Source organism: Sporothrix schenckii (assembly GCF_000961545.1).
Source record: "Sporothrix schenckii 1099-18 chromosome Unknown Cont47, whole genome shotgun sequence".
Lineage (NCBI taxonomy): Eukaryota > Fungi > Ascomycota > Sordariomycetes > Ophiostomatales > Ophiostomataceae > Sporothrix > Sporothrix schenckii.
The window spans coordinates 4,587,274-4,613,145 of record NW_015971148.1 but is presented as its reverse complement, the minus strand read 5'-3'; the positions used below and the strand labels follow the sequence as shown (position 1 = coordinate 4,613,145).

General features: G+C 57.1%; 7 protein-coding genes across 7 annotated transcripts; 3 read left to right on the top strand and 4 right to left on the bottom strand.

Annotated features, from left to right (window-relative positions):
- Window positions 1–603: 603 nt before the first annotated feature.
- On the top strand, window positions 604–926 carry SPSK_04701 (NADH:ubiquinone oxidoreductase 10.4kD subunit; the record flags this gene model as incomplete). The annotated part of the gene is made up of 2 exons (XM_016731499.1): window positions 604–637; window positions 706–926. The coding sequence occupies 2 exons, from the start codon at window positions 604–606 to the stop codon at window positions 924–926; spliced, it is 255 nt and encodes an 84-aa protein (XP_016585973.1).
- Window positions 927–1,272: 346 nt separating this feature from the next.
- Window positions 1,273–2,832, bottom strand: SPSK_04235 (translation initiation factor eIF-2B subunit delta; the record flags this gene model as incomplete). The annotated part of the gene is made up of 1 exon (XM_016731046.1): window positions 1,273–2,832. The coding sequence occupies one exon, from the start codon at window positions 2,830–2,832 to the stop codon at window positions 1,273–1,275; it is 1,560 nt and encodes a 519-aa protein (XP_016585972.1).
- A 655-nt stretch (window positions 2,833–3,487) lies between these two features.
- On the bottom strand, window positions 3,488–4,567 carry SPSK_04407 (translation initiation factor IF-3; the record flags this gene model as incomplete). Its single annotated transcript, XM_016731214.1, has 1 exon — window positions 3,488–4,567. The coding sequence occupies one exon, from the start codon at window positions 4,565–4,567 to the stop codon at window positions 3,488–3,490; it is 1,080 nt and encodes a 359-aa protein (XP_016585971.1).
- A 279-nt stretch (window positions 4,568–4,846) lies between these two features.
- On the top strand, window positions 4,847–5,413 carry SPSK_04590 (mitochondrial inner membrane protease subunit 1; the record flags this gene model as incomplete). Its single annotated transcript, XM_016731391.1, has 2 exons — window positions 4,847–5,188; window positions 5,246–5,413. 2 exons carry the CDS (start codon window positions 4,847–4,849, stop codon window positions 5,411–5,413), a joined length of 510 nt encoding a protein of 169 aa, XP_016585970.1.
- Window positions 5,414–6,584: 1,171 nt separating this feature from the next.
- SPSK_04080 (vacuolar protein 8) lies at window positions 6,585–8,597 on the bottom strand (the record flags this gene model as incomplete). Its single annotated transcript, XM_016730891.1, has 5 exons — window positions 6,585–7,912; window positions 7,980–8,107; window positions 8,154–8,302; window positions 8,390–8,475; window positions 8,567–8,597. 5 exons carry the CDS (start codon window positions 8,595–8,597, stop codon window positions 6,585–6,587), a joined length of 1,722 nt encoding a protein of 573 aa, XP_016585969.1.
- Window positions 8,598–10,171: 1,574 nt separating this feature from the next.
- SPSK_03933 (SH3 domain protein) lies at window positions 10,172–13,410 on the bottom strand (the record flags this gene model as incomplete). Its single annotated transcript, XM_016730748.1, has 5 exons — window positions 10,172–10,350; window positions 10,432–12,772; window positions 12,841–13,127; window positions 13,195–13,299; window positions 13,368–13,410. The coding sequence occupies 5 exons, from the start codon at window positions 13,408–13,410 to the stop codon at window positions 10,172–10,174; spliced, it is 2,955 nt and encodes a 984-aa protein (XP_016585968.1).
- A 798-nt stretch (window positions 13,411–14,208) lies between these two features.
- Window positions 14,209–22,325, top strand: SPSK_03839 (CCR4-NOT transcription complex subunit 1; the record flags this gene model as incomplete). Its single annotated transcript, XM_016730654.1, has 7 exons — window positions 14,209–14,337; window positions 14,399–14,471; window positions 14,675–14,977; window positions 15,019–15,433; window positions 15,580–15,748; window positions 15,864–16,188; window positions 16,279–22,325. 7 exons carry the CDS (start codon window positions 14,209–14,211, stop codon window positions 22,323–22,325), a joined length of 7,461 nt encoding a protein of 2,486 aa, XP_016585967.1.
- Between the last annotated feature and the right edge of the window lie 3,547 nt (window positions 22,326–25,872).

The following is a 25,872-nucleotide window of genomic DNA, read 5'->3' as shown; positions in this document are numbered from 1 at the left end:
AAGTTTGTGCTTTTATACTCCAATGAGAAAAGTGTATCGAGCGACACTGAAGAGGATATTTTTCCGTCTGGAGGAAAGTGTTGTTCGTTTGTTGTCGTGGCTATCGTACGGAGTGCAGGTGAGGAAGGAGCTGAAGGCTCAGCTTTGGGAAGAGCGACCCAGGCAAAATCACATCTGATCGCGTTCACGGTCGCGCTTGCTGCCGGGGTATTGTCGCTAGCCTAAATTAGACGTAGTGCATTTTGTCTCGAAATAAATTTAATGCAAACTATATTCGCAAATTCTCGGCGGATTAACCGAAGTTCCGGAGCTGACTGGAAGGAGGCAGTTGTCAGCGGGTCCCCCTAGAACTCCCCATAGCCAATGGAGACGGGTGGGTTAAGCATCACCAAATTTGCGCTTGTAACAAGCAGAAGCAGCGTCACGACCCACGTCCCAACGGCCTTCGTCCAGCGTTTCCCGACTTAACGACGATACATCCACACGAACGGCACCCTCGGCCACTTCTACAAGATTTCAGTCTGTCGATTGGGCCTTTCCCGTCGGCGTCTCCTCCACATCATCACCCCTCCATAAAACACGCATCGAGTCAATTGAGCAACTATGGTGCATCGGCTTATTTTCTGGACTGGCTTCGGTAGGTGGACCACCAGCAGTGGCATTGTTGGAAGCAGAGGCGGAAAATTGACATACTGACTCTTCTAGGCGTTGTTGCGCGCGCGCTGCAGCTGAGCATCGAGATGCGACCCCTCTTCCACAAGGGCTCGCTGTGGGCGTACCCCGTGTTTGGCGCGACGGGCGCGGGCTTCGGTTACTGGCTGCAGGGTGTGGACGACCGGCAGACGGCGGTGCTAGCGGCACGGAAAGAGGCGATTCTCGAGAAGCGGGCACGGCGGGCAGCAGAGCAGGCGGCTGCCACGGCATGAGGGATGAGGAACGTGGCTACAAGAGAGACAGAGGAGGTGGGCAAGGAAAGCATTGTATATACAACACAGGCCCGAAGGCATGGAAGACACTGGGACGCCTGCATGCTGGACCCGTTTCTGACTGAGCGTACCAAATACATTATTCACATTGACTGCAATACCCAGGCCAAATTCGGTGACAGGATTGAAGCTTTAGTGTCTGCTTTTTTGAATTTAAAGAAAAGTTGCCTGCAACGCCAGCTAAGATACATTTGGTCAGATTCTCAGATTGCCTGTCTACTATGTCGCTTGCCCCTTTTCTCTTCGTTTGCGTCCTACCACACTCTTCCACCACCCCACGCCCGACTCAATTTGGGTCTTCTCTCGTCCGCAGCACGAGGTTGATGGCGTGCGCCGGCACCATGCCGCTCGCCTCTTCGTACTCGCAAATCAGCATGTTGATGAGCGACGACGGCGTCGTATCAAACAACAGACGGAAGGCATCGCCGTCGCAGCGGTCCGGGTCGATCTCGTTGTGGGCCAGGGCATCCGTGGCTACGCGGTCCCGGTCAAAGTTGACCGTCTCACAGAGCGCAATGACGGTGGCGTTGACAGCAGACGCAGCGCTCGCCACGTCGCACGTGCCGGCGGGCGCCAGCAGGGCACCGTTGGCAAAGACGGCCTCGGCGCCGAGGAGGACGATGGAGCTGCGTGCGACGAGGTTGTCGATGCCGTCGAGCGAGGGTGAGTAGGTGACGTACGACGGGGCCGCTGCACGTGCGCCATCGGGTGTCCGCCCGGCCACCAGCGTTGCACGCCGCTGGAATTCCTTGGCCAGGGCCTGGCCCGGTGCCGGGTCGCTCGGGTCGTTGACGACAATCAGGTCGAAGCGCACGCCGTGGTCCCAGGCCTGCTCGAGGGCGGCACACACAAGACGCGGCCCGCCAAAGGTCAGCACGACGTCGCCGTCGTGGATCATGGACGCGGCTTCGCGGGCAATGCCGACGGCGGCGACAAAGATGCGCTCCTGGACGAAGCTGTCAATGGAGTCGCACAGCTCCTCGATGGCGTCGGCGTCGTCGGTGTCGAGGTCGAGCTGCGAGACGCGGGCCTTGAGCAGGCGGATGCCGTTGCCCATGGCGAAGCACATGGGGCGGCACTCTGTCAGGTACTCAATCTGCGGGTTGAGGACGTGCGAGACAAAATGGCGGGAGAAGGCGTTACCCGGCGGCGTCTGGTACGAGGCAATGACCTTTTTGAAGGCGACAAGCGTGGCCTCGAGGCGGGCCATGTTGTGGCGCAGGTCGAACGAAGCCATCTGTTGGCCGACGGCCAGGATGGCTGGGTGCACATCCCTGTGCGCCTGGGCAATGGTGATGCGCTTAGCCATCGGCAGGTGGCTAAAGCACTCGGGAATGCCGCTGCGGGCGTCCTTTTCGCGATCGGCGGGCGTGGCCACAGCGGCCGCTGCCTCTCCAGCCGGGCCGCCTGTGCCTGGTGCAGCCGATGCTGCCGACGCTGCTCCGGCCGATGGTCGTGATGCGAGCGGGCCTGTGATCTTGCCGCCACCACCGCTGCCACCGCCTCCACTCTCAGCACTTGCGCTGCTCTTGCCCTTGCCTTGCTTCGGTTGGCTGCCGCTCTGGCTCGTCTGTCCCGCTGCTGCTGCTGCTGCTACTGCCGCCGCCGGTGGGACCCCTCCTGCTGCCTCCTTGGCCGCGATAACGGCTGCTCTCCGCTTGGCCTTTTCAGCCTGCTTCTGTGCTTTCAACTCGGCACCTGTGAGTTTCTTTGGTGCTCCATCTGTTGACGATGATGCTGCCGCTCCTGCTCCTGCTGCTGTTGTTCCCGTCGGTTGTGTGTTCTTCTGTTTCTGTTGGGGCTTTGCAGTGCCCACGGCCGTGTCCGGCGGCTGTGCTGTCGACATGCTTCAACGTGTGATTGTGTGATATGCTGCGACCTCTTGTTGAAAACTGTTGTCGTCTCGAATGTAGGGGGTGATATCGCGGTGCTTTGGCGGGGCAGCAGCGTCGGGACAAGGGGAAGGACAAGGGGATAAGTGCGATGGTATGATCGCGTTATCAAAGGGCTATCCTGCTCAAGTCGTCGCTGTCAGTTCAGACTCACAGAGGCGGTGGAATTAGAGCTGTTTGCGTGTGTGGTTGTGTTGGCGAATTGAAGCCTGAGTCATTGGCCAGGCACATGAATGTAGTGGCTGCATTGAGAAAATAGTGCCCACTAAGACAAAAAAAACATAAGAATTAAAAGGGAACGGATTTCATCAGCCCCGCGCTTGGAAGGCGCGCCCAGTCCCTAGCCTGGCAGGCGCGCCCCACTGTACGCAGCACAAACTGCAACTGCTGTTGTTACTATGCGAATAATCTCTGGAAGACCTTCGCTATTGCCTCAGAGGTAATTCGTATCAGCAACAACAAATACACAGAGTATTCTATTCAAACTGTCGCATGTGACGGAAACGCCTCATTTCGTATCGTACACTCTAGACTGTATAAATGCAACACCCATATACACTGTTTGTCGTAATTGACTCCATAATCGTCCGCTGTCGCCCGTGCTTGTCCTTATTGCTCCCCCTTCGTCTTCGCCTTCTTGGCGGGTTCCGGTCCTTTGAGGAAGAGCTTCATCATGCGCAGAATCACGCCCTCAGTCGGCTTCGTCTCCACCGTGCCCGGGACCTCGTCTATGGTAGCGCGGATCCGCCGCAGCACCTCCTCCGCCTCTTCGAGCGTCGCCCGGCGCTTGCCCGACTTCGCCGACTTGAACATGAGGCGGATCTCGACGTAGAGGCCCTTGTCCAAGAACTCGCGCAGCTTGACCAGCCGAAAGCCCAGGTTGTGCAAGTCGATGGCCCAGTTGATCTCGAGCTCCTTTTTGCCCACCTTCTTCTTGCGCGCGGCCAGGCGCTCCTCGTCGGCGGCCTGGCGTTCGGCCTTGGTGTCGACAATCCGGCAGACCGGGAAGCGCCGCATGGCCTCCGCCAGCGCGGCCTGTCTCTCCCCCTCTGGCTGGTATTCGTCGTTGTTGCTCTGTGGCATCGCTACCACGACCAAGGCATTATTCCGGCGGTCGATCCGCCGCAGCACATCTTCGGTGCGCTCGGGCAGCCCCAGTGTGCCGTCCTCCTGCGGCAGCAGCACGTGGCTAAAGGTGATCGCGTTGTTGCGCGGCATACGGGCCGTCTTGGGCTTGACGAGCGGCGTGGCTGCCGGCGCTCCGGATTTTTGAAAGCCAAACGTCGTGTTGGGACGCTGGAAATGTGCAGGGCGCTCGCCAGAAGAGTCTTGTCCCCGGTACCCTGTGGGCCGTGGTCCATAGGGGCGGGGATCGCCCCCAGAGGGCCCACGCGGTGGTCCGTAGTGTGGACGAGGCGGGCCGGGACGCGGAGGGCCATGCCCGCGCGGCTGTCGTTCCGGCCGTCCCCGGTTGGAATGTGAATGTGCGCCTCGCCGCTGCTGGGGCACCAGCGTCCCGTTCGTTGCTGATCCGAAGCTGTAGCCCGCCACGAGACAGGTTTGTCTTAGCCCTGTGCCTGTGCCTGTGCCTGTGCTCGTGCTCGTGCTCGAAGCAAAGGCCCGCGCGAGAGCCGTCGCAGGCGCGAGAAGATGCACAGCGCCCTTCATATTGGTGTGGCAAAGAGACATGTTGTTGTCCTGGGGCAGGAGAGGTTGATCGTTAGTTGTGCCAAACCCAAAGCTTGCCGTCGGATTTGGCGTTTAGCCAATGAAACAGCTACAGCACCGTTTGGGCAGGCGAGACATGTGGAGATGTGGAGCTTTGATGACTAAGCTGGAGCTTGGCCACTACGAAATAGCTGCTCGTGCCATCCGTTACCACCAACCAAAATCTACTTGGCTGACAATAGTTGACGACGTCCTCCTGTCCAAGTTGGGACAGCTCTTCACATCCAACGCCCCACCGCCATGTCTCCTTTTGCCGGCTTCAGTCGCGCATTCTACGGCCACCCCGGCCGCTGGGCCGTTGGCACGGCCAAGACGCTCGCCTGCTGCCACCTCATCTGGACCTACGGCTACAGCGTCGGCCCTGCCTCGGGGCCCAGCATGCTGCCCACCTTTTCCGTGGCCGGCGACTGGCTGCTGGTGGCCAAGCGGTTCCGTGGCGGGCGCGATGTGCGTGTGGGCGACCTCGTGGTCTACCGGATTCCCGTCGAGCCGGCCGACGAAGCCGTCAAGCGCGTCATGGGCATGCCGGGGGACTATGTGCTGGTGAACTCGCCCGAGGGCCAGAGCGATTTGATGATTCAGGTAGGCCGCCTTCTTTTGTCGAATGATGTATTTGCGATTCGGTCTTAACACATGCAGGTCCCGCAAGGGCATTGCTTCCTTGTCGGCGACAACCTGCCGGCATCGCGGGATTCCCGCACATTTGGCCCCGTCCCGCTGGCCCTCGTTCGCGGCAAAGTGATTGCCAAGACGTGGGAGTGGATTGTGAATCCCATGGACGCCGAGGATGCTGAGGCACCTGTTTGAAGCCCGAAGCTGGACGCTTGAAAGTGATATCGCCACTTTCGCACGGCGGATGCACAAACACATACAAAGACACATCTCCACTCATGAAGCTGGACGAGTTGCGAGTGGAAAGCACAAGGGGGCGTATTCACGCCTACTCGAGCCAAGGAAACGCTCGAGATCCTACGACACACCCAAAGCACAGCACGAACGGCATTGCAAGGCTTGCGATGAACAGGGTTTACATAATCTAATTGCATCCGCTAGGGTGATGAGGGGATGCGAAGCCAATAATGGGGTATGGCTTCCAGGGTTGCAAAGCGGCAGTGCTGTGCACAAGCCCATTGCGGTCCACGGCAAGACATTGACTGCATTGGCTGCGAACACCGTAGGACTATGATAACAGCGGCCATCGGAGCCCTTCCTTAGAGATGCTCCTCAGACACAAAGGAAATAAGATGGGCAGGAGTGGGTTGATAGAAACCCAACACCGCACTGTGAACGGGAAAACGCAAAAAGAAAAACAATGCAATGCAAGCAAGAGCAAAGAGCATGGACAAGCAAAACGGTAGCAAAAGGGAATAGACAACCGGAGAACAGAAACACGCCACATGTCGTGCTCGCTGCCCAACCGGCCGTCGGTTCTGTGCAAATCACACCAAACATGCGCATTCTGGATAGAATGTGATAAAAGGACTCTCAAACAGCAAGAGAATATATAAAATAGTTAAAGCTCGACATGAACTGACCCTTCGAAGCAAACAGACGATAGGAAATGAAATGGTAATCAGAGATAGGATAGTGGGAAAATGCAGCAAACATTAGCAAAGACCAAACTCATACAGTGAAAGTGAAGTGCAAAGAGCCAAGAGCAAGAACAGGAACAACAGCAGTGCAAACGACGCCGTAAACACCATGCCCGTTGTATCTGAACCGAAAACAGAGACGGACTGTCCGGCCGACTGCAAAAAGACAAAAACAAAAGGCCAATGCGAGGTGATCTCCCTTCGAACTCGGCGATCTGTTGTTAAAAAATAAAATAAAATAAAAAACGTATAGCGGATCGGAGGGTCGAGGTATAATATAGAAGTGCAGAGTGTAGAAATGACAGCAGTGGGAAGCATAAGAAGGTGGGGAGCGCGAGAAGGAGGAAGAGGAAAGTACTGGCAAACCCGTGGATCGAGTTGCAGGCTTAACCTTCAATATGCGACTTGGGGTTGTTCTGTCCCAGGAGTTCAAGACAGCGCTGGGACAGGCTGACGACCTCGCCCTCGTCGTCTTCCTCAAATTCATTCTCGGAACCAATCGGTCGGTTCGCAATCTGCTTGACCACTTCGACGATCCCGTCCGACTTGGCGATCAGGTTCATCAGCCGCTTGTCCTCGGACTCGAGCAACTGTAGCAGCGTCCATATCGCAATGTGCTGGAACGTCGCGTCGCCGCTGGCAAGGAACCGGCTCAGGTAGCCGTGGATGCCGCCGCTGGGCTCCGGCCAATACTGGATGAACATGGAGTAGTCGCCCACTTTCGACGAGAGGTTGCCCATCGCCGCCGCGCTGTTGCCCTGCACCTCGATGCTGGTCGACTGGGTCAGCGGGATGAGCACATCAAAGACGCCGAGGCCAAGCAGGTGCATCTTGAGCTCGTCACTAAGGGCCAAGACAGCAATCGCGGCTGTCATCTCTGACTGCACATTGACGGGCACGTCCAGCACCAGCTGCTTGCACTTCTGCACGGCACCCGCCTCAAGGACGAGGGCCTTGTTCCGGTCGGAGCTGGCGGCCAGGTTGCGCAGCGTCGAAATGGCGTGGCACTGGATCTCCTCGTTGTCCGTCGAGCCCAGCAGCTCCACCAGAGGCTTCAAGAAGCCCGCCTCGATAATGGGCGACTCGTTCATGGGGTGGATGGAGATGTTGCGAATGCATGCCACGGCGGAGAGGATGAGGGGCAGGTAGGAGGATTGGAGGAGGCGGAGCAGGGGCGGCAGGCCCGCCGCGCGGACAATGTCGAGCTGGTACTTTTCGTCGGAGGCAAGGTTGCGCAGAGCCAGGGCGGCTTGGCATTGGACCTTGGGTGACGACGAGTCCATCAGGTTGACGAGCGACTGCACCAGCTTAGGCTCAGTCTGGGACAATTTCCGGCGGTTGTTGGCGTCGACAGCAATGTTGCTAAGGGCGGTGGTGCAGTAGTACTGAACGTCAACGTCGGACGACGACAAGAGCTGGACCAGAACGGGGAGTGCCCCGGCGTTAACGAGCTGCTGGCGGTTTTCGTCGGAATGGGTCATGTTGAGCAGGGCGCCGGTGGCATTCCGCTGGACACGCATATCGCGCGACTTGGCGAGGCGGGTGAGGGGACCGAGCGCCCCGGAGCGGGCAATCTTGGCCTTGTTGTCTTCGTGGGTGGCCAGGTTCGTGATGCAGCCAACGGCGTTGCACTGCACTTCAACGTTAGGGGACAGCATCTGGCGCTTGAGCGGGTTGAGGCCGCCGAGGTCGACAATCAACACCTTGTTGGCAGCTGGGAAAATCATGTCAGTAACGAAAGGGAAGGGGTTTTGTTTCTGTTCCTGGCGCGGGCCACCTACTGTTCACCGCCAGATTGCCGAGTGCGGCGCTGGCTGCCCGCTGCACTTCAAGATCGGGGCTTTGCAGAAGGAAGAGGATGGGTTCGAGGGTATCGCGATCGACTTCGCGGACATCTTCAAAGCCAAAGCTGTTAGCAAACAAAGGGCCTGCCCTACCCAATGCATAATGCATACTGTCGGGAAATCGCGGGGGTCGTCCTACCACGCTCTGTGATCTCGGCAAATGTCAGACTCGCACTGCGTTGCAGGTCGATGTTGTCGGAGTAGACGAGGGTGGTGAGGGCCCGGAGAGGCTCGCCAGAGAAGAAGTCGGTTTCGTTCCGCTGAAAAAGGGGATGTCAGCATGATACGAGAAACACACACACATCCAAATAAATCATGGTGATGGATCACAGGGCACTTGGGCGTACGTTTTCGAGGTACTGCAAAAGGTCTGCTACAGCCTCACGCTCGCTATCCGCGAGGACGGGTTCGTACAGGCCATCGCGGGATTTGCCTAAATTGAATCGAACAGAACAGAGTCAGTGCCAGAAATGCAGCAAGAAATGGGACGCGCGTGCCCCACGCAGTGACGAAAAAACTCGTACCTCCGCAGCACTGCGAGCTGCAGATGCCCATCGCGGCGGTCGTTCTTGAGTCGAAGCTCGAGGGCCGATGGTGCTGTACGCAGAGGGAGACGGTTCGAAGGGCCGATGAATAAAAAGGATGTCGCGATCACAGATTACGATCGGGTGGTCGAATGCAAGGCAGCGATTATCAAGGCCAGTTGCGGGTTCTGGATGGAAAAGAATGCACAAAGGAAAACGAGTCGGTGTCGGTGTTGGTGTCGGATGTCGACGTCGATGTGGTAAAGGTTGAAATGAGGTCTTGCCTCGTCTTGCCTCGATCGTGACAAGCGTTTTTCCGTCTTGGTTTTTTGCTGACTGCTTTCGATGCAACAGTCGCTGGCGATCCCAAATAGCGAAAACCCCGGTTCGGTGCAAGGCGACAAGGAAAGGAGAGCGAAATCAAAAAAGGACGACAACACGTAAAGAGCGAGGCTCCAAGGAGAGTTGGAGTCGGAATAAGGCGAAAGGAGACGTCGGCAGGGATGGAGTTGGGAGATGACGTGTGGGTTGGAGAGTTTGAGTTGTGAGAAAGAAGACTGTTTGTGTGTGTGTGTTTTTTTTTGGTTGCCTATGATCCCGGGGTTGGTCGCCTGGGTTTGGCGTGGTCGTGGGGAATGAGAAAGCGAGGAATTGAAATGGGCCTTGGAAAGGAAGGAGTAAAGCTGCAAACGAGACAGACGGGGCAACTGCGACGAGGCGACTGCAGGGGCGGTGACTACGAACGTAGACTGCTCCTGCCAGAGCAGCCTGACCGCACTAGCGCGTTCGGGTGTTGCGTCGCAGGGCAGTTACCGCTAAAACAGCTGCCTCATTTCAGATCCAAACAAGCTTGGCTTCAAAAGGAAGGCACGGGACTGGTCACACTGGCGGCAAGGGCGAGCGTGGTCTATTTCCGAACCAGGCGCTGTGGGTCCTCGGTGGTACGTGAAGCTAGGCGCTGATCTGGGCAAAAGCAATGTACTAGAAGCTTAATGCCCTTTTCGTAGCAGAATAGGCGCTAACCATAGCTGTACCGACGAAGCTCAAAGCATTGCTCTTTCCTTGTCACCGTTGTTGTCATCCAGATGATGCATCATTTGCTCCTCTGAAGAAAGAGCGATTCATGCACAATGGCACAAACGAATCATGGTCACGTGAGACAACAATACGAGAGACAATTTGTCGTATCGATCGATATTCACAATACGAAATGCTGTTGCAAAAGTAAAAAGGGGATGGCATTCAATCTATTAATTACCAGAGACCCAGTTATGAATCAAGTTGCAACATAAAATCAAATCTTCAAAAATCAAAATAAAACAAGTAAAATTCACAATAATGTGCGCAAAATGTTGGAACATGTAGCTGCCCAAAAGAGACTCACCACTTGAAAAGAAAAAACTTAAAAAAACTCAACACAAACTAAATGACACATAAGACACCCTCTTCCAAAAAGACATGGCTCCAGATGCAGATTACATCAGACATTTTGTCGTGAAAATGAAAAAGTGGCGGCCGTGAAAGGGAATGAAAAGGAAGACATGGGAGAAGAGATGGACGAGAGATGATGGACGGCACTGCCTCGTATGTGACGCTGTTTTGCCCTCACAGCGGCTGCAAGTAGTTGCTGGGCACCAGGCCGACTTGCCCATTGCCGTTCGTGTTGCCGTGCACAGTCGCCTCCCACCAACCATCGTCCTGGTGGCGCAGGACGGCCAGAATATCGCCCTTCGCGAAGCCTAACTCCTCAGGAATGGCAGCCTGGTAGACATACAAAGCCCGTGCTAGTAGGGAGATACGTGTTAGCGTGACTAGGACCATGTGAAAGGTCATATGGCTTTTAAAAAGACCCAACGTTATCTTACCAAAATGCATAATCGGACGACCGTCGCGCGTGAACTGCACGTTCTCGCCAATGCTCTTGCTCCGTGACGACCGCATCGAGCCACCACCGCCCTCATAGAGGCCCATGGCACGCGAGTTGGAGTTGCTGGTTCCAGGCCGGCTGGTACTACCACCGCGGCTGCGCTGCGACCCATAGCCGTCGTCGCCTACATAGGGCGACTGGGCACGAACGTCGGCGCTGTTGTGGTTGGCCATGCTGCTGCGGGGACGGCTCGGCTGCTCTGTGCGGTAGGGCGACGGGGACGCTGCCCGCGACATGTCGTTGGGTGAGGCATGCCGAGAGTAGTACTGGTCGGATGCCCGGTTCGGCGTCTGCTGCTGCTGTTGCTGCCGTGATGGTGGCCGGCTGGCGTAAGGGTTGGGAGACGCCGACCGGTGATTCATGCGCGGATCCGGCCGCTGCTGCTGCTGGGGTGGCGCTTGTTGCTGTTGTTGTTGTTGCTGCTGGTGCATGGTGGCCGCCGTTCCTGGCCGCGGCGACGCACTACGTCTCGGGGCGGGGGAGGCGGCACGCGGCAGGTCGTAGCTGCTGCGTGTGCCCTGCCGTGAAGGCGAGGCACCGTAGACACCGCCTTGTCCGGCACCACCACCGCCCTGCTGGTACTCGTTGCTGGTTGGGCTGAACATGCTGCGTGTCTGCTGTGCAAACTTTTGCGACGTCTGTTTCATGGCCTTGGACGTGACCGCGGGGGACGGCACACCCAGGCGCTGGACTTGCTGGTCGTAAGACGGCGGTGGCGTACCACGCATGCCTGCGGCGACAGCGCTGTTCTTGGCGAACTGGTTGGCACGAGCCCCAGGCGCCGGTGTTGCGATGCCATGGTAGTGGTCGGCCGAAACCCGTACAGAGGCCTGCTTGCCCAGAGTGACGCCCTTGAGTTCTGCGAGTGCCTGGGCAATTGGGTCGTCTTCGGCCGCCTCCGGCTCGTTCGTCTGCGGTGCGTTGCCACTGCCCGTATGGCGATCCGGTGTCGACACGGCAAAGACGTTCTGGCCCACATTTAGTGCAAGGCTGGCGTTCGCGTCAATGGGATCAGGGCTAGCTGTCCGTTCATGCTGCATCAGTTGGTGCTGCGACTGCTGGCGCTGGTGGCCGCCACCACCGTAGACGGATCCACGTGTCACATTGTTCGGCGGTACCTGTTCCTGCACCTGAGTTGAGGCGGCCTGCGGGTGCCAGGTGTTTCTGTGCGAGGCGGCGTTGGAGCTCGTCGAGATATCCTTGGTGCTCTTGCGGCGGAACGGACTGTGGTTCTGGAAGAAGCCGCTCTTCTTCTTCATGGCCCTTTTCTCGTCGACGGGTATCACGGCGCTGGGCGGCTCAGCCTTCACTGGTGAGACTTTGCCGCTCGGTAGCTCTTGGCTTGAGTAGGGGGTCAGGTTGGAGAAGTCGCTGTGCGAGTCGCGGCTGGATGGGCGGCCGGATGTAGCCGCGCTGTTGGAGCTGAGCTGGGACCCCAGGTCCGACTGCGGCCCGCCATTGTTTGTGCGGCAGAGCATGGTCATGCCATCCAGAGGGTACGGGTCGTGCGGAACGGGCGCGAAATCGTTCGGGTCGTAGGGTGGTATATTGTCCTTGGCAAGCTGTTGCTGCTGCTGAATCTGACGCGGCGTGGCCTGGCTGGAAGTGTCGGGGTGAGGTGTGCGCTGGGCCACGGCAGATGGCGCTGCAGGCTTGTGTGGGGTGGTGGGCTCGATAAGCTCGTGGCCCATGTCGCGGGCCAGAGCAGAGTTCGGGTCGTGGTGTGACTCGTAGGTCGACGGCTGGGGCGAGGACGTGCGGTATGCTGGGTTGATGCTGCGGGGGAACTGGGCGACGGAGTAGTCGTCCTCGGACGCCTCAGACTGCGAGTCGAGGTCGCCGCGGCAGAAGTTGATGTACTTGGGCGGATCGGGGATCTCCTGGCCGGTGCCCCGTTCACGGATGAAGCTGGCAATGTCCTTCTCGACCTCGAGCTTCTCCAGAGCCAGGCGGATCTTCTCGCACGATGAGTCGTCGCTAACACAGACCGTGGACGAGATGTTGGCAAAGGACCACAGACTGCTCTTGGTGAAGTCGAGCCGCTCCTCCTCGAGGTCCTGGAACTTGTCGGCGGCGGCTTTCCACTCGCGGTTCCAGCGGGCCGTCGTCTCTTCGAGGATCTTGACGGCGTTCTCATACTCGGTGTTGGACGTGGCAACGCTGATCTGCGTCTTCTCGAGCTTGGCCTTGTTCTTGCGCTCCTCCTGGCCCATGACCATGTGGCCTTGGGCGAGGTAGCCCTTGATCTTCAGGCATTCCTGCTCGAACCGGTCGCGGGTCTGTCTTATTAGATGATGCTCTATATTGTACACACACACACACTGCGGGGAAGGTGAGGCAAGCTTACTTTGTTGACTTGCTGCGTCTGCTGCACCTTGACCTTGTGCAGCTTCTCGATGCTGTTCTGCACAATCTTGCGGCGCTCCTTCATGGCACCGGCAAAGGCCGCCAGCGGCTCCTCGAGCTCCGTCTTCATCTGTGCGGCAATTGACTGGTGCTGCTTTGCCATCGACTCGACTTCGCCGCGCATGACGTCCAGCGACAGCTTCACGCCGCCCATCTCTTGCGACCCCAGCGGCTTACGGCAGAGCGATAGTAGTTTGCGGGCATATTCGTCTTCGATCGAGGCTCGGACTGTGCTTGTTAGAGTGGGACGAGATACGGTGTACTGTTGTTGCTTATCATGGCAACGTCCACGTACCATTGTAGAACGCGCGCAGCTCGTCGCATGTCTGCTTGGCGCCGGCCATGCGCTCGAGCAGAGGACCGACGCCAGCATCGTCCTTGCCCCAGAAGTTGTTGGCAACTAAAAGCATCACAGGTTAGTCTTTGGCCATCGGGTACATCGGCGATATGAAGTCATCGTCGACCTACATGACAGGGCCACAGACGGCCCGTCGTTCGCCGGCGTCAACATCGTGCCGGCAGCCAGAGTGTCGATAGAGAAGGTCAAAGGTATGTTATCCGTATAAAGTGAAGATGTCTCAATCAAAATGATCTGTCGATATAAAAGTGAACGGTCGACGATGCCGCCTTGACGATATGTGCTCTCGTTCACTCAGAGCCGCGTTTTGCGTGAAGATCGGTTGGAATGCGAGAACTTCAAACGGGATATGCAGAGCAGACAAAAGGAGTGTCGAAGAGAATCGAGAAGACGGCCCAGCTCATCTAATATCAGAGAACCACAGGTAATAGCAGCCCCATTGTCACTGTGTACCAGGGGCTGCCGCGGTGTGGGTGGCAGTGACGCCGATGCTTCCCAGCTGGGACGTTGTTGACTAGCGCGTCGCCAGGGCAACTGCGACCGGCCCCGCAAATCCTCTTAATTGAATGCGCGGTCGCCTCAAACCGCGCGGCTCGCTGCGCCAGAGATACGTGGGAGCACGAGGCCAACTTCTCGTTTCATGTCGATTCTGGCTTGCCAGTATTCCGTACTTTCAAAATCAAGCTATCAAATGCAAGCATCTTGTGACTCGACGCAGTTCTTGTCTGGGGTGAACATAGAGCTGGAGCTCTTTCCTCAGCTTGGGTGAGCCAATCAAAGGCAGGCGCATTTTGCACGTGATCTGGTGACACGTGACAAACCAAGCAAAAGCCAGTACATGCTACTCTACTGCCACACAGCGTTCCCTCTGGACCGCACATCTTGTCCAATATTCTGTGCGTATCCCCTCGTTGTCTATGTTGTATCCCGTCGAAAACGTCTTTTCACGCCATGAAGGCAGGGAGATGCAAGATTGCCCTCCGCCCTGTGCAGGCGATCTGGTCGCGCACAGGGAAGGCACCGACTGGGCCAGCAAGCTCCAGCGGCAGTTGGTCCAAGCTCCAGGCCAATAGCGGGCAGGTGAGATTGCCAGCTCGCCAGGTACCGAATGAGGCTAACGCTCCCATGCCTTAGTTTCCAGGCAGCAACGCAGAATCTTAGTAGGGCGCGGAAGGCGCGCACAGCGACTGTCAGTCCGCAAAAGCCCCCATACGGTAGGCGCACCAGCTACGCAAAACTGGCAGTCACCACCCACCCGACACACTCCAACAGCCCGAGCCCAAGCCAAGCCTAAAGGGAAGACCTGCATCGACCTCCAAACCCCCTTCGCAGAAAAATTGAGCCAAACGTCCGCCTCATCACGCACTCTCCAAACCACCTCTTTCCACACGCGCCCGCCCCTCTCACCCTCCTCTAGCCGCCATCGCCACCGCGTACCTCCCGACCGACACACTCGATTCTGCTTTGTTTTCGTTCGTGTACCAATATTTCACATCGTTTGACGGGTATTTTATTGATTCCCACCGGAGCAACCAAAAGGTAAAAAAAAGGCACGAGAAAAGGCTGAGAAAGCGAGACATCACACGAGGGCACGAGACAACCCCCGTCGCTGGCCGTCGATTGTCGAGTGTTGCAGCGGCCTTCGCGCGTGTGCTACCGTCGCCGGTGTTGCAACCGGGGCTGCGTGTCTTGTTCCCCCTCCTCACATCAGTCTTCCACCGTGACTCCTTTGGACACATGTATGCTAATGCCGCGACCTAGCTCCCTCCGACAGCAAAACTGCGACCCGATTCCGTCCCGCGAAGGCCTCTGTCTGCAGAGTCTGCGACTGCGCGTTGCCATCCTGCCGCCTGTCTGTCCAATCGCTTGCCCGTTCGCGCTGGTCCGTGGTCCTCCTCGAGCGTCATTTCGATCAGCAGCGATCATCACTATTCTTTGCATCTCCATCTCGTCGCGGCGTTGATACGGTTGTGCATTGCACTGTCCATCAGGCCCTGTCCATTCTCCTCTCTCTTTTTCGTGACCGCCGTGTCTCGTTCTCCTCGGCCGCTGCATCAGTTTTCATATTCGACTGCTTCTCCGCCACGCCTCGATCGTTGCCTTCTCCTGTCGCCGTCCTTCCGCCGTCCCCTCCTCCTCCTCCTCCTTCCCTCCTCTCTCTTTTCTCTTCCGTCGGGTGAGGAAGTGGCTTCTGTCCGCCCGTTGGATTGGATAGTAGCATATCTTCCCTTCACACCCTCGCCAGACCTCCCCCATGGTCCCACCACCTCGAGCGGGAACGTTTTCTCCGAGTCCTGCCCAATCGCTACATACGGGCTCTAGCCATTCTCCGCATCCATCCCAGAACGCGGCTCTGGGTGGCAGTCCCGTCACCGGCAGTCCGACCGGGACGAACAACGTCTCGAAGATTGTTATTGCTCAGGTGTATGTCCTCCTCAGCAGCCTGAAGGAGGAGAAAGTCGACCATTCAAAGTGGGACCAGCTACGAAAGGTTTGTTGCCATTGCCCTTGTGGACTCTTTTTCTTCTTCTTCTTTGTCGTTATAGCGCTTGCGATTGCGCGTTTCTTTTCCTGCCACAACTCACTAACCTCTCATCCTCCTCTAGCTCATCGATGAGAACGGCATGGACGTGTTTACCAAATACTTCGCCCGTCTTGTAGCTAGTAGTGCATCCCAGATATTCCCCGGCTTTAACCGGCCGGGGGGTAGTCCGGGATCCTACCAGCTCCTGACGACGGAAATGCAAAAGATCTCGCACCAGCCAGACCAGGCCCGCAACATTGCCGAGTCCATCGAGATTGGCACCGAGGAGATCTTCCGTGACTTTGATCTTTCGACGTTCATGGAGCATTTCAAGCTCGATGCCCTTGAAAAGACCATCCTAGCCCTTGCCTTTAAGCTTGGCTCCCGTTCCGATCTCAAAACAAAGGGTGAGTTCTGTATCGGAGGATGACGCGCCCGCAGCCCATTTACGCCTTTTTGAGTTTGCATAAGCGCATACTAACCGTCCTCTTCTTCAGCCGACGCTATCCTTTCGACAAACTTCCCCACGTTTGTCAACATCCTGTCCAGACCTGGCGGCGATCATGCTGATGTCGATCCCAGCTTCGTCTCCCTCATCGTCGACCGATACATCCAGCTCCACCCTCCCACCTTCACCAACACCACAAAGTCCGATCTGTCTATAAAAGTCGCGCAACGATACGAGAACGAGGAGCTGGGCCCGCCGCCTGCGGTCCTGGCCGCTCTCGATTTGATGCGCGTCTTGGCCGACCGGCCCGCCAACGCACTTGCCAACTTTATTCACAAGACCGGTGCCGACTTCACCCGCGATGAGGACACCGCGCTCTCCTACCTCCAAAACCGCCAGGGACAGACCACTGAAGAGCAGGTCGCCCATGCCTTGACATACACTGCCATCAGCCAAACATACGCTTTCAACCCATCGGTCCTCGTCGCTGCGCTGCGGCGCTTTGTGCCGGCCACGTTCCAGTGGCAGGACGTCATCAGCCGGTTCGACCAGCCGGGCGCACGCATCTCTGCGTCCCAGTTCCTTCGCCTCTACAATGCGCTCGCCCCCATTGCCCGCGACGACGAGACGATCAGCATTGAGCGACTATGGGGCGGCAGCTGGGAGAACCCCGACTCCCAGCTCTCCTTTGTGTACGCCTATGCGTCACAGTCGCCCGACGACCTCGATGCCACGACCATACCCAACCTCCGTTCCACAATTGCCATTGACGAGTATGCCGACGCCGCTCCCGAGATCCGCGAGCGCGCCGCCGTTGCCGCCAAGCACCCCCTCGTCTCGCTCGCCGCCGTTTCTGCCATTGTCCATATCGCCCTCGCCTCCCAGCACGCTAGCATTAATGTTGAGGCGCGCAGGTTATTCCAGGCGGTGGTCATCCCGAACCTCGATATCTTTGTTGTGTCGGCCGCCATGGTCCCCAAGCCATGGCCGGTCACCGCCGCCGAGACTTTCACGTCACTCTTCGAAGGCTTCCTGTATAAGCGGACAGCAAACTGGGACTTTGTGTTTGATAGTCTCTGGCGCAAAGACAGACAGCTGCATACAGAGCAGCTCATCAACGCGCACGCGTTGCACCCCGGCGACCTCCCCGACATTTTCGAGCACTGTGCGAAGCACGGCTGGCTGAACGACCTCGTCTACCTGCCCAACGGATTTGGCCTAGACTTGGTAGCATATGCCCATGGTCAGGGGTTTGTCGATTTGACGGAGTGGGCCAAGAACAATGCAGAGCGGAACGCCGACATTGCTCGGCCGCTGTTGCAGTTCCTCATGATAAAGTCGGAACTCGAGGCCCAACGGCCCGACGGTCAGCAGATTCAGCCCAAGGCTAACGTTCCCCTGAAGGTGCAGACCGTGTCGGCCCTGCTCAGCATTCTAGAGGACTACTACCCGACGACAAGCCCTAGCCCAGACCTCGTCATGGTCCAGCGCCAGTGCATTGCCGTTTACCCCCGCCTCATCAACTACGGCGAAGGCTTTGACGACATCATTGAGGAGAGCGAAAAGGCCGGCCACGCGCTCCCGCAGGAGGCCAACGCCAAGATGGAGGAGCATTTCAAGAAGATGTACAGCAACGAGATCGAGGTCCGCGAGGTCGTCCGCATCATGGAGCACTACAAGCACTCGCGCGACCGGCTTGAACAGGACATCTTTGCCTGCATGATCAACAGCCTGTTTGAGGAGTACAGCCACTTCGGCGACTACCCCTTAGAGGCGCTGGCCACCACCGCCGTGCTCTTTGGTGGTCTCATGTCGCACAAGCTCATCTCAGACTTGCCGCTCAAGGTCGGCTTGGGTATGATCCTCGAGGCCGTCCGGGACCACCAACAGGACCACCCCATGTTCAAGTTTGGTATGCAGGCGTTGATGCAGCTCTACTCCCGCTTCCGCGAGTGGCCGGGCTTCTGCCGCCAGCTTCTGCAGTGCAAGAGCCTGCAGGGCACCGAAGCTTGGAAGAAGGCGAGCGATGTGGTCCGCGAGGCCGAGGAGGAAGCACGCGGCGCCGGCGGCCACGATGAGGCCCTCACAAACGGCAACGGCGACGACGACGACGGCTCTGAGCAGCCGCCCTTTGTCTCCATCAACGTCGACCCTCTTCCACCCAACATCCCCTTTGAAGACCCCGACCCGGATGCCCAGGGCAAGATTCAGTTTGTGCTCAACAATATCACGGCGAACACTCTGCAGTCCATGTTCCAGGAGATCCGCCCCATGGTCGACGTGAAGCACCAGCAGTGGTTTGCCAGCCACCTTGTCGAGGAGCGCGCCAAGATGCAGCCCAACTACCACAAGGTATATCTGCAGCTTGTGAGCCACTTTGAGGACCGCATGTTGTGGGCTGAAGTGCTCCGCGAGACCTACGTCAGCGTGTCGCGCATGCTCAACTCGGAGGCGACGATGCAGAACTCGACGGAACGCTCGCATCTCAAGAACCTGGGTGGCTGGCTGGGCCTCCTGACGCTTGCCCGGGACAAGCCCATCCGCCACCGCAATATTGCCTTCAAGCAGCTGCTGATTGAGGCCCACGACACGAAGCGCCTGATTGTCGTTATCCCCTTTGTCTGCAAGGTCCTCAGCCAGGGCGAGCATTCCAACGTGTTCAAGCCGCCGAATCCGTGGTTGATGGATATCATCCACTTCCTCATCGACCTGTACCACAACGCCGAGCTCAAGCTGAACCTCAAGTTTGAGATTGAGGTTCTCTGCCAGACCTTGAGCATCGACCACAAGAGCATCGAACCCTCGGGCGAGATTCTCAACCGCGTCGCCATGGAGACCGACATGCCGCACGACGGCCTCGATGCGTTTGAGAACCTCTCGCTCAACGGCATCGGCCACGCCGGCGTTGGTGCGGCTGGCAGCCTGGCTGGCCACGGCATGGTGCCGGGCGTTGTGTCCAACAGCATGGTCGCGATGATACCCGAGCGCATCACAAAGGTGCATGTGCCGCCCGTCAGCGAGATGGTCGTCAGCCAGACCCGCCTCGAGGAGATTGTGCGCAACGCGCTCGTCCAGGCTCTCCAGGACATTATCCAGCAAGTGGTCGACCGGTCAGTGGCGATTGCCGCTATTGCGACGCAGCAGATGATCCACAAGGACTTTGCCATCGAGCCTGACGAGAACCGTCTCCGCACGTCGGCGGTGAGCATGGCCAAGGCCACTGCGGGCAGCCTCGCCCTTGTTACCTCCAAGGAGCCCCTGCGTGCCAACTTTACCAACTACATGCGCACGCTCTCCAGCGACCTGCCGCAGGGCCTGCCCGAAGGAACCATCATTATGTGCGTCAACTCCAACTTGGACTACGCGTCGAGCGTGATCGAAAAGGCCACCGAGGACCGCGCCGCGTATGAGATTGAGGACATGATCGAGCCCGAGATCGAGGCGCGCCGACGCCACCGCCTCCAGCGCCCCAACGAGCCGTACATGGACCCGGGCCTGAGCCGCTGGGCCATGACCATCCCGAGCCCGTACAAGCTCAGCCCCAGCGTCAGCGGCCTCAACAACGACCAGATGGCCATCTACGACGACTTTGCTCGCCACCCGCGGCCGACGACGGCTTCGGCCGCCGCCTCGGCTGCGCACAACGCCTCGGCATCCGACACCACGCGGTCGCTCGCCAACGACGTCCTCCAGGACCAGTACAGCTCGCTTGCTAGCCTTCCGCCGGCGGCCGAGACCCCGTCTGTTGCATCCGTCGGCTCACAGCTGCAGGGCTACCCGCAGCTTCACGGGGGTGCCAACGTGGCGGCCGGCGGCGTCAACGGTGGCCTGATGAACGGCGGCGGCCGGCAGGCCGGCCCGGGCGTGGATACCCGGGCTCTTGCTGACCGCATCGGTAAGCTGATTATGGAACTGCAGCGCTCCGCCACAGACGCCATTGAGGAGCACTTCTCGGAGCTGCCCCGCCCGCACCCCGTGCTGGACATTATCGACGCCTTGATACAGACCATCATCAAGGCGCAGCCGACGTTCGAGGACTTTGCCATCTATGCGGCGGACCAGGTCTGCCCCATGCTGTTCAACCACAACCTCGAGGACAGCCTGGCGTTTGAGAGTCTGGTGCACGTCCTGGAGTCGCTCCGTAAGATTGTCGGCATCCCCGTCACCAACCGCATTGCCCAGTTCTTCCAGGCGCAGCCCGGCCAGGCGTTCCTGCGCCTGCCCCTCATCTCGGTGCTGCTGCCCACGGGACTCTTGGACTGGTCCGTCATTGACAACGCCATGGCGGTGACTCTGAAGCAAAGAAAGGAGGGCTCCATCGTCTTCTTCACGCGCCTGCTCGAGCTCACGCTCATTCGCGACGCCCCGCAGGTTCTGTATTATGCGCAGTTCATCAACAGCTTGGCCGAGGCGTGGGCATGGGTCCAGGAGGAGCCCGAGGTGCCGGGCGGCCAGGAGTTCAAGACCAAAATCGTCACCCAGGGCGCGCAGCCGTCGCACCCCGAGGCCGAGGACGCGTCCGGCGAGCTCACGCCACAGCGCAAGGACCAGATCGAGTACGTGTTTGACGAATGGGTGCTTGTGTGCCAGAAGCCCGGCATCCCCGAGAACATCCCCTTTATCTTTGTGGAGCAGATGCGCGCGCGCGGCATCATTGCGAACCGCGACGATCTTTATGTCTTCGTGCGCATCGCCATTGACCGGTCTGTGGAGCGGTGCGAGGTCAGCGCACAGGCGGGCGAGAGTGTCAACGACGGGTTCGCCGCGATCGACTCTGTGGCCAGGCTGATTGCTATGTTCGTGCAGGCCTGCGGTACCGAGAGCGACGCGGCGGTGCCCGAGGGCCGGTCGCCGCGCGCCGAGCTGCTCGACTCCATCCTGGCCCTAGGCACGATGATCCTCAACCACCACTATGTGCAGCGCGGCGACATGTACAACCAGCGCGTGTTCTTCCGGTTCTTCTCGATGCTGCTCGTCTCGATCAACAACGTGTCGGAGCATCTATCGGACACGGACCGGAACGAGATCCTGGGCCGGTTTGCGACGCGCTTCAACGATCTGGGCCCGACCACGTTCCCGTACTTTGTGTACGGCTGGGCGGAGCTGATCAAGCACCGGATCTTCATGCCGTCGCTTCTGCGCGCTACCGGTAACGACGGCTGGGCGTCGTACACCAAGATCCTGAAGCAGCTGCTGTCGTTCACAAGCGAGCAGCTCAAGGTGCCCGACAGCGCCAACATTGCGCGCGAGCTTTCGCGGGCGGCGCTGAAGCTGGTCCTCATCATCTACCATGACTTCCCCGACTACCTGGCGGCCAACCACGTCGAGCTCTGCCAGAGCCTGCCGCCGTACCTCGTGCAGCCTCTCAACATTGTGCTGTTTGCGAACCCGACGTCGATGCCGAAGCCGCCGGACCCGACGATGCCCGGCCTGCGGCTCGACCAAATGGAGGAGGCCAGCATGGTCCCCAACGGGCGGTACCAGCCGGGCCCGCTGCTGTCGTCTATGGGCCTGACGGCGCTGCTGGACCAGGCGCTGCAGTCCGGGCCGTCCGAAGAGGTGGTGGCGCACGTCAAGTACGCGATGAGCAAGACGGAGGCGAAGAGCGCCAGCACGACCTGGGGCCGCGTGGCGATCTCGACCAACGTGCCCGTGGTCGACGCGGTCGTGGCGTACATTGCCAACCATGTGGCGGCGCGGGTGTCGGGCGGTGGTCCCGTGTTCACGGCGGGCGGGCCGGATGTGGCGACGCTGTCGATGATTCTGCACGAGCTCTCGGCCGAGGGCCGATACTACCTGATCTGCAGCATTGTCAACCAGCTGCGGTTCCCCAACGCACACACCAACTTCTTCGCACTGGCGCTGCTGGAGATCTTTGGGCACGACATGTCGGACCCGGAAGAGACGGACATTCGGCAGCAGATTTGCCGTGTGCTGTTTGAGCGCATTGTCAACTACTGGCCGCAGCCGTGGGGCCTGCTGGCGGTGATTGCCGAGCTAGTCAAGAACGAAAAGTTCTTTTTCTTTGAGCTGCCGTTCATCAAGATGGCGCCGGACGTGTCGGAGCGGTTCGCCGCCGTGGCCAACCGGGCCTAGACGGGTCCAGCTCACGGGTTTCCTTTTACTTTCCTGCCTACTTTTGAGCCATTGGCATACCCTTAGTTCACATATACGAAAAATTACGAAACTACTACTATCCACGCACGCATCCGACACCACTTCGAAAAAATAATAAAAACTAAAAGCATCCTACACGCTACACGTTTATAAAAAAGGAAAACGTTAATTTCCATCAATCACCAGCGGCATTGGGACATGGGGCGCCAAATGGGTCGTTTTTATTAGTTTCTTGTCTGTTACTGTTTTTGTGTTTGTTACTTTGCATTTGCAGTGCAGCACTGTCTTTTGTTACGGGGAGTTTGAGGCTTTTGGTGTTGGCGTTTTTCTTATCGTTTGTGTTTCGTATTCAACTTTATCATTGTATCTTATATCTTTCTTTCTATTCTTCCGGTTTGTGTTGGGAGGGCGGGTGGATGAAAACAGACGGCGACAGAAAAAAAAGGAAATATCCCTCTTTGTACATGTCATCGTTCACTGTTTGCAACCTGCAGCTGGATAATTCAAGCAAACGATGCCAACCACTTTGCATTATTTCTGGAAGGTTTCTGGGAGTCATGGCGACGACAGGAACGGGTGAACGGGTGACTATGCTTAGGTGTTGGATGCGATACAACGGGTTGGCGTGGGCAAAGGGCAAAAGGACAGGCAGACAGACCGAGCGAGCGCAAACGTGGAGTGTATTGTTTTACTTGAACTATTCTTTTTCCGATGTGCATTTGTATCGATTCTATTTTTCCTTTTGTCTGGCATGCTCTCGTCATGGACGGGGTATGAAGACATGGACTTGGTGTTTTAGTTTGTTCTTTCCATTGAGTGATATCCAGGGCTTTGCAATGTTAAGACTTTAGCCATTGGGATGAGATGTAATGAGAAAGAAAAAGCAAACCAAAGCCTGTATAAAGTCTGAATAATTTAGCCTGCCGTCTTGAGACTGTTTCACACCTTCTGCATGTAACCGTTTGTCGTTTTGTTTGCTCTCATGCCCAACTACTCCGTCAGCATCACTTCTCATATTACGCCGCTTTTGTCTTGAATATATTATTATCATCGTTGATATGCCAATATAAGGAACACTTTTCTAGAACAAATGTAAACAAAACAACATCGAAAAAAAAAAGATCTGGCTGAGTAAAAATTAACCCACACATCCATCATGCAACAAAGACTGAAAAGTAGGCGCCCCTTTTGTCAATCGAAAATACTGTGCTGCTTTGTGCCTAGTGCGCTCACCGCCTGGGTATCAAATTAGCAAAATAACCAGCGTGCAAAAGTACCGCAATTAGAAAGCACCTGCTCGGCTCGAATCAATAACACGGCGGGTGGTTATCCGAATTGGCGCACCTCTTGTGCGCACCAAACAGGAAGCAGCAGAGAATACGGAAGTACAGACAAATAAACTACAGGTGGCAATCCGTAATCTGCAGTGCAGGAGGGGGGGCAGGAACAAATCAACGACTTGGTAACCGTTCTTGCCATTGCTATTGGAGGAAAGTTGCACACGAGTAACGGAGTAAGCAACTGCGACCAGCGGCCGACGGACTCGGTGCCGTTCGTTCCTTCTCAGCAACAGAATAACAAGTAGTGGCAGTCGTTTCTCGTTCCCTTTTCCTTTTTTTTTCAAAAAAAAGAGAAAAAAAAATTAGCCATTTGCTGCAAGATCGAGGGACCAAAGGAAGTTGATTCATAATAAATCCGCAAGTGTCCTTCTACCAGCGTCGCCAGTGTTGTTTGCGTCGGACTGGGATGTGGTTCTTCACCGCCTTTGTTTCCAATGCACTACGATCCTCCACGCTACTCCATAAAAAGCGATGGCCCGCTGCAACTGCACCCCAACCCGGCAGGCGCAGCCGCCGGTGCCACCCCCTGCACCTTCTCTGCCTCGCCTGCAGGATACGCCAGGGACCGACCTCCTGCTGTTGACCCCCAACTTTGGGCCAACGAAAGATTACGTACTTGGAGAGCGTCACATTGCATGCATTTGGGGAAACGGCGGAGGCTCAGGGGTGAGATGGAAACGTGGTTCATAGAGAACGAAGCACAAACGGGAGAGGGAAAAAAATTGGGAAAGGGTAAACCCGCATGTGTATGCGAAAGACTTCGCCGAATAAACAAGGAACAAGCGGAACCTCTGTCGGAGAGAAAGCAGCGAAGGAGAGAAATCGAGAGAAAATCTTTCAATTGGGATTGCAAGATCAAGGAAGTACGTCTGCGGCTTCCGTCGTGTTCCACTCTGGCCCAAAGAAAGAAATGGGAAGTGGGCAAGTGGGCGTAAAAGTGGGTGAGAACGGAGTACAGAATACAGTTGCAGGGAAGGACATTTTCAGGGTCCCTTGGTTTTTCCCATTATTGCCTCTTTCCTTCCGAATTGCCTCTTTTTTGCACACCCGTTTTCGTCTTTTGCGCCTGGGCGCGCCGTAGCTTCCATCACGCCTCAAGTGACAGCATTTCTCTCTGCTCGTCTTCACTGTCGTCGGCCAATTTCCAACAGACACCCGATTTTTCTGTTTATCTCCACTTCTCGCGGTTCGCCCGGTTGTGGAACCTTGTTCCTGCCTGTTGCCTCGTGGCAGTAACCTACTTTCTGCGTCTTCTGTATTCCGTACCGTTTGTACCTCGTTCCTTCCATGGTCTCGGTTGTTTGATTGCTTGGAATATGGCATGTTACAAGAAGATGCCCTCCTTCCGGCAATTGTAAACAACGCGCAGAAACGGCAAGTTCGAATTGATTAATTAAAGACCCAAGACCACACCTGGTCACCTCACCTTTTCATACTACGTACTCTGGTACTGAACGTGCTTTTGCAAATCGTCCGTTATTGTCTTCATCCCGTCTCTGTGTGCATCCACCCGGGATTCTCACGGGGCAATCGCGAAATGAATCAGGCGAGAGGTCGCCTACTAATACCGCAGAGTTTTCTTAGCACCGGCGACAGAACTAAGAGGTCTTCCCGCCGCTGATCTCCCTACAGTATTGCTAGGATCGTATGCTTTTAAGACCACTGAGGACCGATTTGGCTGCTATTTTGCGACTACTTTGTAGCGTTTCTGTTTTTCCTCTGGGCTTATGACGTCCCCTACACCTAGCCAATAGGATAAAATGGAGCCCTTCCACTAGTTCACAAACAGCTTTCTTAAACAGCCTGTTTCGTGCATTTGAATGGCACTTTTCCTTTTTATTTTACATGCGCTGTCTCTCTCCCAGGTGGTGTGGCTCGTACGCCGTTTGAGATAAATGCGCTCTGCTTGGGCAACTTAACAGGCATCAAGCTGCCGTCGCAGGCTGAAACGACCTCACAGTGGCTGGCTTCAGGCCAGCAATTCATCGTGGAGTAGGCCGCACGCTTTGTGTTAGACCAACACATTGGTGTTCGTGCATATTTTGCCTCCCGGCACTGCCAAACGCTTTGTTTTCCGTTTCTGCAGAGACTTACATCGGCCCAAAGGTGAGGCCCAGATCTGTGGACCGGGGCCAATCGCAATTCCGTGTTCTGTGATTGGTTGGCGCACTAAAGGCAAGAAAATA